Source organism: Cyrtonyx montezumae, unplaced genomic scaffold (assembly GCF_038088225.1).
Source record: "Cyrtonyx montezumae isolate F1298 unplaced genomic scaffold, pur_monq_1.0 scaffold_8, whole genome shotgun sequence".
In the NCBI taxonomy this organism is placed as follows: domain Eukaryota; kingdom Metazoa; phylum Chordata; class Aves; order Galliformes; family Odontophoridae; genus Cyrtonyx; species Cyrtonyx montezumae.
The window spans coordinates 44,951,018-44,962,363 of record NW_027072089.1 but is presented as its reverse complement, the minus strand read 5'-3'; the positions used below and the strand labels follow the sequence as shown (position 1 = coordinate 44,962,363).

The window sequence follows — 11,346 nt, the reverse complement described above, 5'->3', positions numbered from 1 at the left end:
CTATATGCATATGGTAATCTGGTTGTTTCAGGCTTAGCTGAATGTGCAGTATCTGTAGGGAACAATTCTGAAAAGGCTTAAAAATGTAACTGAATTTAAGTATGCAAATAGGAGTTATTTGCATGTTTACAGCTAATTATTTCCTTAAATCTTTGCATAACCAGAGCCATAGCTGGTTATTTAAAGGTTACCTAATTTGCAACATAAACAACATTTTATTTAAACACATGGCTCTCAAAGTGGGCTTGAATTTGTATTTCAGTTAAAAGATTGCTACAGTCATCAGTTGCTAGCTCATATGTCACAGTATTTATTAAGCAAAATTTTATTTGTAGGCAACTATATAGCAGTCATTTAACAAATAGCTGAACACTGAGCATAGGAGTATTTCACCTAAGGAGAGTACACTGATTTCAGGGATTAAGATTTCCCACATCTTCGTTCCTAGGAGAAAACAAAATAAATGATTAAAATTCTTATTTTTTGATTGAAAGATTTGGAAAAATCTGTATATGGGGAATGTACAAATGTCCTGCTGTAGAAACATATATGACACATAAGAAAGACTGAGCAATTTTTTTTTATCTTTTCCTTTCTTGTAGATCTTCTTTTCTTGTGGAGTTCCTATTCTTTTCTTTGTCATACTTTCACATACCCTGTTACATAAACAGGACATAAAATGCTTCTGCAATTTGGAAATAAGTGCTACTGCCTTTTCTCAGGTGTGAGATGGCAACACAAGTTGTGTTGCACAGGAGATTTATGCTAAAAATCATAATCAGACTAAGGAAATTTATATTGTCATCATTAGACCATGAAGTTTAGCCTTACATTATCTGAAAGAGTACGTATTATCAATAACTGTGTATAAGTTAGAGAGAATTTTGAAGGAAAACTGTATATAAATGATGCTGTGCAAGCTCCTAAAAGTCAAATTGTCGATTCTGTTAATGGTGTTAACACTGTTACTCTGACTGAAGCACTGATAATGTGAAAATCTTATGGCAAAAAAAGCTCTTTCAAATCGTGATGTTGATTCTAACTTTGCAGCCCATTTTTGTCAGAAATAATATGGATCATGCTATTAAAACACCGCCTAAAATTAAAGAGAAAAAAAAAGAACCAAGATGAGCAGTGGTAATTCCATGTTACACTTGAGGAATGCAAAAACATGGTATCTGATGCCAAAGCCCTGGATTGTGGTTGCGAGGCAATTCTTTTCTCATGGAATATTTGTCATTAAATTACCTCATCCCAGATGTTACTTAAAAATTGAGGGTTTTCACAGTTAAATAAGTGAAGTCTTTTAATATCATAATGTCTGTGTTTTGCAGGCTATAACACTGAGCATTTGTTTTTGTTTTCTGTAACACTTGTGTTTATCTTTCAATCAAAGTGTTGTTTCCAAAGAGACAGTCTTGAATATAGCATGACAGAACCCTCTTCCAGCTAATGTTTATTGCAATGTGAGCATCTCTTATGAAGAGCTGCTTTCACTGCGAAGCAAGAGAGAAATGAACTTACCACTTAAAAATTCTGCTTATATAGTTGCAGTGCCTTTCCAGCTATGTATTCAATGAATTCAGCACTCTTTGGGTCCAAGTGGGGAGGAACTTTAATGGTGAAAGTAGGTGAAGTCAAAATGTTCACGTCTACCACAGTTTCATTTGTACCGGAGGCATCCCCAGGTACCACCTTGAAGAGAGCAAATCAGTACTTTAGCACTAAAAACAGTAGTTTTGTTTATGGTTGCTTCCATATTTAATAAGGGAAAGTTAAATAGAAAAATATTTGAATCTTTTCTATCTTGTTGAAATTACTTTGTTATGAAAAGACAGTGGGTGCCTTGAATTTATGCCAAAGCCTATTGTAAGTGGTGGGAAGATGTGACATGGCACTGCAAGACCATGTTTAAGAACTACAAGTGAACACTTAAAGCATGAACTGCATTTATAAAGAGCTTTCAATCACTTACTGAAAACTTGTGTGTGAGTTGTTCTCACTGATTTCAAGAGAAGGTTTGCTTGGTTGATGTTACTCATTCCTATGTGTTTTACTAAATCATACTTAGTTCTGTAGCTTTATTTTCTTGAGCAGATAGCTCAGACTTGGTTTAGAACGTGTGATTAAATATTGCCTATACCTTTGTGATTTTATGTTTTTTTTTAATTTGTTTGTTTGTGTGTTTTTTGAGGATTGCACAATGATTTTCATAAGGGTTGTGTAGTAATAGTAGTACACTGGATTTCTGAGTTGAAAGGGAGATGTAGATAATCATAATGTATTTCATGTCATATTGACAGCTGCTGTTTATAATATGTAGCTTCCGTTGCAGTAACCTGCATAGCATTTGCTTCCTTTGAGCTTTGTGATATGTAGGTACAGACACAGACATGTAGCTATATATTCAGTGATCCAATAAGGACGTATTGCTGGCCAGTACAGTGGCATTTATCCAGGCAGGTAATTGCAGGCCTGTCAAAGCTGCTAGTGTCAATTTACTCTTCTCAGCGATGATTTGGGTTAGCCTGTCAGCCATCCACCTGACTAAAAGGATTTAGAGGAAAATAGTTTCTAATCTCTGGAGTTTCATCTCATTGAGGGATTATTAAGCTCACTGAGGGTTTATTAATAGATTATTAATGTAAATTCAAGATGAGATGAATAGGGACTTTATGTTATAAAGACCAAAATTTACATGTATATGAACATCCACTATCCCTAAGAACATACCAATGAGCAAGGCATAGATGGAAGAAAGTGCTGTGCAATAATTACCCTCAGTAGATAATCCTTACCTTGACTATATTGAAAATATTTTCTGGTCCAATGGTCATATTGGATAACTCAGACACCCACCCAAATCTTTCTTTCATTTTGTTCAACAAGTAGGAGGTGTCTTCTGTATGACGCTGAACCATCTGGAGAATCTGCTCGTACTGCTCACCAGAGAGATTAACCAGCTTAAAGGCTTCATCAAACTTCATGTGCAGTTCAGGAACATTTGGGCAATCTGTTTAAAAAGACAGCCAGTGTGAAGCTTATAGGAAAAATAAGGTGTCTTGTACCTGCTCTTCTCTATCTGAAGTACAGGAATATAGAAAACCACAAAAAAGTCTAGCGATGGGGCATATTTTTGAGGGTGTTTAAACTGTGCTAAACAAAACAAACAAATTGTTGCTGACCTATTTTAGTAGGTTTAGTTTAGGCTTACAATGATTAAATGGATTAATTATCCTATTTGCTGTATTACAAGTTGCTAAGTTCTTTAAGGTTTGTACCGTGTTGCTTGGCAATAGATCTTCAAGCATGCTAAAGAATTATTGAATAGCTTGGGTTGGAAGGGATCTCAAAGATCACCTAGTTCCAACTCCCTGCCACAGGCAGGGTTCCCACCCACTAAATCAGGCACTAGATCAGGTTGCCCACAGCCCCACCCAAGCTGGCCTTGAACACCTCCACAGACGGGACACCCACAACCTCTCTGTGCAGCCTGTGCCAGCATTTCGCCTCCCTCTCTGTGAATGATTTCCTTCTGACATCTAATATAAATCTCCCCTCTTTTAGTTTAAAACCATTCCCCCTTGTCCCACACTGTTATGCGTAATCCACAACTGTAGACAAAAAGATATTTTCAGAGAGTTGGAAATGGACCAATACTCCGTGCAAAATGTCACTGGGGTGATTAACATCTGCCACACTGGAGATATTCTCATACTTGGGTTTAAGCATTTTCTGTGTCTTTTAAGACATAAATAACTCTGGATACGCAGGTATGTTATGCTGTGGCAGGAGTCCTGAGAGCATTTCTAGGTGTTGCAGTCTGATTTTTTTCCAGCTGCCCATGGAAAACGCATGCCAGAGATTTGCTATCTTCTTACATACTGACAAGCACTCCCCTTTTTTGTTCTCCATGTCATCTCAGCTTGATGATGTGGTCCAACAAAGAGCAATTACAAGCTCTCCCATACTAGCTTTCCTTGTGAGAAGCTAACACTATCTGGCATTTTGTCTTGTTATCTGCAGGAGAAACCAGCGTCAGGAATGTTGGCTTCTCTTCATTTTCTGCTGGGTACTTCTGCCCCGGGCAGGATCAATAGCTGTCTAACCTCTTGCTCTGCTGGAGGATGGCAACTCTAACAACGTCCGCAGGTATTTTGTTACAGAGTTTACAACTTTGGATCTCCAGCAGTATGTTAACAACTGAGTTATACTGACACAGTGTGGAGACAGTGGGGAAAGGTAATTGAAATCTGGACAGACTAATAGTGTTTGAATTCATAATTACAGTATGAATGTTAATCCCAGAAATATGGAAACAGCACAGTAGAAGGTGACCACCTCGAGGTGTATAAACCAATAGCCAACACATTGCAGAAATACATCAGAAAATATCTATTTACCGTGCAAAAGATTGTCTTGACATTTCTGACATCTCTCATGAAACTGAGTGCATCCAGAGGAATTCTCTCGAAGTTCTTTGCACAGAGTTCTTTGACGTCCTGACCCAATTTTTGAGAACATGCCACCCCTGTCAGAACCTGTGATGAAATTACAGCATTTTTAGACTGCCATTAAGTCAGATATCTTGACAGATACATGTTTGTTACCTACTATGTGTGCTAGAGTATATGTATTTTTTGTCCTGAATCCTGGCATAAGTCCAAGCAAAATATAGGAATTAAACTTTTGAAAGTAGAGGGCAGGAGAAGATGCAAACCATGTTTTCTTCCAAAGAATTAATGCCACTGTATAATTTGAATTCCCTTATGAAGGTATGGTAGTGTGTTCCTCATTGACAGCTAAATATTTTTAATATCTATTTCTGTTAATGATAGGAAAGATAAAGCTCATTTGTATTCTAAATATTGACTGAGGGTTGTTTCCCCCACTGAGAGTTATGCCCTGAAACTGAAGTTATGCCAGAATTCTCCTGGTGGCTGGAAAATCACCTGGCTGGTTTGTATGTGAGTGGTACACGACATAACTGCAGGAGCTTTAGGCAAGGCTTGCGTCTGTCTGGCAGAGCTTACTGCACTTTGGCAAGGGCAGGGATATGCCATGACATCTCACAGAATTTTTCGAGTTGGAGACATGTCAGTATGGTATGATATACAAGTCTCCCTGACAAATGCTGATGTCAGACCTGTCAGTCAACCTTTGGAAAACCTGAATCTGCTATGAATTCAAGAGCTCTTGAGATACTCCTGAAAACAGAGTAAATGCTACAAAAATCAGATTGTGAAGGACACATAAGTCACACTGCAATATTTTTATGCGTTTTCTAGCTGATTTCTACATTTTAATTTAACTAATGAATTTATGCTTGACCCATGTCTGCTTAACCAAGAAAGCTTCCAGAGCTTCCATACCACATGTAACATTAACATGCCACAGACTGAACCATTAATTGTGGATTAGCTGTCCTGAGAGGTTTCACATCACTGACAGTGCAGTTGCAGTTGCTTTCCAACACTTGCCTTTGTCTTGTTCCTGCAGATCTCTTCTATTATCTTTGTATTCATCGAATACCTCAGTAATCACCTCGCTGACACCTTCAAACACTGTCTTGCTGAAATCAAAGACTGTCTGCAGGAAGGCCGGTATACCCCAGTCTTTCTGTAAGCCATCATTTCTGGTAGCAACCTCAGGTAAAGCAGGCATGCTGGGGGATTCACTCAAATCCAGATCAGACATGAAATATGTTTGGAAGGATTGGTCAAATTCTTTTTGCATCTGCTTGAAAAACATGAAACTTCTGTCAAACATTGAGCCCATGTCAGATAGCAGTTGGCTAAATAGATCTTCCATTTTTACTAGCTGGGTATCCTCTTTCTGAGGCTTTTCATTAAACTGTATGTCTTTTCCTTGATCTTCATGAAAAGGGAAAATAAGTGGAGGTATTTTCCTCAAAAAATCTTCAACCTGCATATAAGAAAGAGATAGATCAGCTGCTTGACAGTTATCAGTTTTTCTTCTCTCAAGAAGTGGCTCTAAATTTTTTTTCAAGTACCTATAGAAACAATGGACTCTTTCAATAACCAAAATCACAGTATAATCTCCAAAGTAATTTAAGATGTTAGTGAAAGTTCATTTAGTCTAAATCATTAGATACTAATCAGATCTGGAGAAAAATCTATTCAGCCTGATGGGGCTCATAGTATTGGCTTCTGGGTTTTATCCAACAAACAGTTTGGACTTTATCTTGGAAACATTTCTGTGGTAGTTTTGTGTCATGTAGAGAACAGAAGGCAATTGTTCTCACTGTGACCTATAAACGCCCTTGCGTCTCACCAATGGCCAAGTGCTCAAATTCCTCTGCAAACCAAAACCCATTAAAAGCAATAAAACAGTGGCTCTGAGTCCATGATTTGATGATGGAAGAGACTGAACAGTTCTGCTCTGGGAAGTTCCTATTCCCTACACTTCAGCTGCTTCATGCTGTGACACAGCACCTTTGCCTGAGCAGGTGCTGTGCCTTATGGCCTTAGAAAACTGGTAAGGGTTAAGAAACACCATGCTAAATACACATGTATATCTATACATATGCATAGCACTCACAGAGGAAGTTATCACTAGTGTCAAAGACAGTAACAGTGCAGTGTAAGTTTTACTGAGATTTCAACCTGATATCCAGACACTCCTGAAAGTCTAGGTGATATATTAGGAATCCATAAGGAGTATCTAAAAAACCCAAAGTATCACCAAGTAGGCTTAAACTGAATGCATCCCATGCTTTCACTTGTATAACTTTAAGAGTATGCATAAACACTAAACAGCTTTGCTCTAAAGCTTGTCACTTACGAAATATGCCATGCTTAAGTTTTAAATTAGCATATTCTTTGGTGCCTAGGGATCTGAGAGCTAGGTAATCAGGATAAAATGTCAGCAGCAGAAATTGTGCAGGATCTGTAGCTGAGCTGCAGTTAAAGCATATGCTCCAAAAAAAAAAAAAAAAAAAAAAAAAAGAGAGAGATTATGATTTCATTAAATCTTGTAACTGTAATGTACCAGTCAGGAAAGCATACTTCCTGGTAGGGCTGGGGGGAATCTCCGGTGCTAATAGTTTTCTTCTGTTGAAAACAGTGAAACATTTTAAAGCCATTTTGTTACTTGAAGGGTAGATATAAAATGACATAAATATAGAAAAGAATGATGCGTAAGTAGGTGATTTCCTCCCACTAAGTATTCCAAACTGAACCTGCAGTTTTAACTCTGCTGATTTTCTTGTAGAACATAAATGATCTACACATTATTTTTCATAAACAGTTATTGAGCGTCATAACACAGCTCCTACTGTGAGATACATCACTGTATATCTGGAGGGAATCCATGGGAGGAGAATGATCAATGTCCATGGTGTCACACCAGGGTGCCCCAGAACTTGTTTTAGCTCTGTGTTCACTGAATGCAATTGACTGTGCCTTCACATTTCCAGACCTTCCAAATCAAATTAGTTTTAGCAAATTGGAGACACTGTCAGATGAACCTATGAACCTATGAACTGAGAAAATAAGCTGTGCTCTCTCTAAAACTGGTAGGTAAAATCAAGAATATCTGCCAGATACAAAATTTCTTCTTACTTTGCTTCTAAATGTTGATAATCCACGTCTGCAAGTCGTATAGAATCGCATGCAGGTACTTTCTAAACAAGATTCACATTCATCCCATTGATTTTTCAAGGATACTTGGCATTGTCTTTCTTCTTCTTCTAATCTTTCCTTTACTTCATCCATAAGTCGCAAGGCTTCCTGAATAAGAAAAAAGATTCTTTTGATTGCAGTTTTCAGGTGAGTATTGTAAATGCTAATCCTGTGTTGGCTCATTTTTGTTATTTAGAGGTTTTTTTTTTCTAATCCTTCACCATTGGGGTAGGTTGTTTTCTCAGCTACAATCACATATGGAGGACCAGAAAATTGGAAAGATTTCCTTACAGAGTTTTTCTGATGTTGTTCTCTCAAATATATAGTGCAGTCTACATAACCAAACAGGTCTCCACAGCCTACCTGGATTTCTGAGGCTGTGAATAAAAACCACAAGGCCTTCTATGCAAAAACCATTTGAGCTCTCACAAGGTCAGAAGTCAACACAAGCCTTTTATCTCCATATTGAGTATTCATCTGTTCCCCAAAGAATCCTTTTTATTACTCTGTTCTGCTCTGTAAGGGCCTGTGATACTTCACAAAGCTAGGTCCTTGCCATACATAAATTCCTTCTCTAATGCAGAGGTATTCAAAAGTACATGACTCCATCTTTTGGGGATTATTCTAATGGAAGGGCTGCAGCAAGGGGGTTTCTTTCTTTCTTCCCTCTGCTGCAGAAGCACGAGCAATGATTGCAATAAGCATTTCAGAATAGACTGGACAATAGAAAGACAAAAAACTTTTTAGTAAAAGAAGATTGCACATGACTAATTTCTTTCTTCCAGTGCAATATATTTTGACACTTTAGGTTTCCAAACAATATTCCAAGTTGTCCCCAAGCATGGAAGAAACCTTTTAATTCATCAGTCATACTCCTTTCTGGCAGTATTTCATTAGAAGAAAGTTTTCTTCTGTCAGAACATTCTTGGTAGAGCCAGTAGTTGTGATTTCATGGCCTATGTTTAATTATTTCTGATCTTTCTAAATATCCTTGTTCAGTGTTTCACAAACTCTTACTGTGGGGATAGGTTCTGGGTAAATGAACTCATTCAGCAAGAACCAACAACAGAATGGATAATGGAAGTGCACCAGTGCTCCTAAAGTTAACAAGTTACCATGTGCTCTTTGAAACTAATCTCCAAGCTGGGCCAAGATGGAATTTTCCTCTAAGTTCAGTGAAAGTAATAGTGCAGATTGAAAGCTTCACTCAGAACAGGAGCCTTAGTATGCTGTGTTCCTGCATGCTAGCTCTTTCTTAAGAAATTGGAAAATGTAAAACAATGTTCACTTTTTCAGAAATGTGAATCAAGGCTAGGAAAGGATGTCTGTTGGCCCAGCTCCTGCTTCAGGGACACAGGTGGTGAGAACTGCTGCTGTAAGAATTTTCTTCTGCTAGGAAGGGAATGCAGAAGTAGAGATTTCCCCATTACTCCTGGCTTTGCTATGTGACTACTCAAAGAGATATATACTCCTCAGAGTGTACATATAGTATGCTTTTCATTCTTCTCAGAAAAAAGGAGACTCTAAGGGAATCTACCCATACTTTACCAGTTCAAGGAGGTATGCTAAAATCTATGTATAGCCTGCTTCATCTTGGATTAAAAATAGATGCAACTTTAAGAACAAGCAAAAAGAAAAAAATGAAAACAGATGCTCTTGTTACCTGTTTTTCTTCGCTGCTCTTCTTCAAGGTTTTCATCAGATCTACATGCTTATCTTCATTTCTTTCCATCATAATTTTCATGTGCTTAATACCAATCAAAGCTTTCTTTACCTCTTCATCTACATATTTCTCCCCAACTTCAGACAATGCTAAAAAAGCCAAATTATATAGCGAGTTAATCCAATTTTAACACTAGCACAAATGGCTATTCTCTAAAGACAAAGTGAAATAGCTTTACATTTCCCTGCAGTTTCAGAGCCAACTCATGGAATAGTGAATGCTGAATAACACAGAGCCAAAACAATTTTCATCAGATAAGAATCTGTCCCAGAGCCATTGCCAGTGATTAGCTGTGTGTATCTCAGTCTTATGTATTTAGCTATCTGATTTCTGATCTCTGAACCCCAGAATAGTTGAGGTTGGAAAGCAACTCTGTAGACGGCCAAGTCCAACTCCATGCTCAGAGCAGGGTCGATGAGAGAAGAATGCTCAGGACTTCATCCTGGCTTTTGGGAATCTTCTAGGGTTGCTCATCAGTTTCTCAATGACATAATTTATATTTTTAATCTGGAATCTGTCAGTGAGAGTTTTATGTAACATTTTGAATATGCAGATTACAGGAGTCTTCAATTTGTTTTCCTAAAATATAATTTGTAGACTTCCTGTGAGTTAATGGCTGTAGAGTTTTGGTAAAGGGCAGGTTGGTCCTCACATTGCACCTTGAGTCTCTTCCTAAGTGCAAATCCTTTATTTGTTCCCTTTGCAAAAGTGCTATGAATATTACTGGGGCTATAAAAACAACTAAAGAGTACATTACTATGAGAATGGCAGAAGCATGTGTCATCCTTATCTTCTGCTATAGCCTTCTTCCCCTCTCTTAGAACTTTGTTTGTAACAGAAATATTATTAAAATAGACTGAAGCTAAGGAATATTTCATGGCTGATCTCCTGGGATTCTGACCAATAAAGCCATGCCTCAAGGCGAGTGTCTGCATAACAGCTGCTTTTTTTCTTTATTAAGTCATTTTATTGCACTTATTTCAAATAATTACATTTTACAGTTAAGCATACTAAAATGTAAAATTGTTCGGTTTAATTGTTAGGTTTGGTTTATACTCTAATGATCTATGATAGAGCAAATAGCCTATGAAAATGTTGTAAACAGTTTCTATTAGGGAGGGCCCTAAGGCTTCCCAGCACAGCCTTGCATACGTACTCTTCAGGTTTTCACGGAGATTCATTTCTTCCTGCCTGGTCGGTGCACACTGGTGACCATTCAGCCATAGCAAGTGTATTATCAATAACCAAGAGGACTTCATGTTCTTTCTGTTAAAGAAGCAAGCTGAAGCAGTTAAATGTAAGCATCTTCATGGTGCTCAAATGCCTAGGTGCAGTTTTTACTAAGTATAATACAGTCCTGTTAATATTTTCTCTAACTATAGCTTCTGAGATCTATAATATGCTCTTAAATGATACTGTTAGTGAGAACACGAGTAAGGAGCTGACCTCATTCATTATGTATCTATTAATAGATTGATTCTAAATAGATCTAAATAGATTAATTCTACTGAGTTTATGCAGTGGTGTAATAGAACCAGGACACAGATATATAAAACTGCAGGCTTACAAAGCTCAGGTTGTCTCTTTTCTACCTTGTGAAATACACGAAGTACTGATCTTACCTTAAAATGCTTTTACTCTTTTTATCGCTTATTCACGTTAACAGGTATATCTGTATTAAACATTGCTGCCAGATTTTCAAAGGGAAAATTCTAGAATGTTGTTCCTCTCCTTGCCTACAAATATGCATTGTCCTTCAGGATAACACTAACATAGTAAAGGCACTAATGGGTGTGCTAAGAAATTGGCAATTAGGTCAGTTTTATAAATAAACACATCAGAAATTGAAAGAAACTCCTACAAATTAAGGGGAAGAAATGCCATTTGCTTTATTTCCCTCCCAGAAACAGTTAAATGGTAAATACTTGTTTTTTAGAAACCGTTCAACTGCACTTTATAATTTTCATCTCATTAAGCAAA

General features: G+C 37.4%; 1 protein-coding gene across 1 annotated transcript; it reads right to left on the bottom strand.

Moving 5' to 3' along the window:
* Positions 1-286: 286 nt before the first annotated feature.
* Positions 287-10,625, bottom strand: CLUL1 (clusterin like 1). Its single transcript, XM_065752870.1, has 8 exons — positions 10,523-10,625; positions 9,307-9,455; positions 7,584-7,751; positions 5,481-5,925; positions 4,404-4,541; positions 2,799-3,013; positions 1,525-1,695; positions 287-444 (listed from the first exon to the last, which is right to left on the bottom strand). The coding sequence occupies exons 1-7, from the start codon at positions 10,623-10,625 to the stop codon at positions 1,528-1,530; spliced, it is 1,386 nt and encodes a 461-aa protein (XP_065608942.1). The 3' UTR covers positions 287-444; positions 1,525-1,527.
* Between the last annotated feature and the right edge of the window lie 721 nt (positions 10,626-11,346).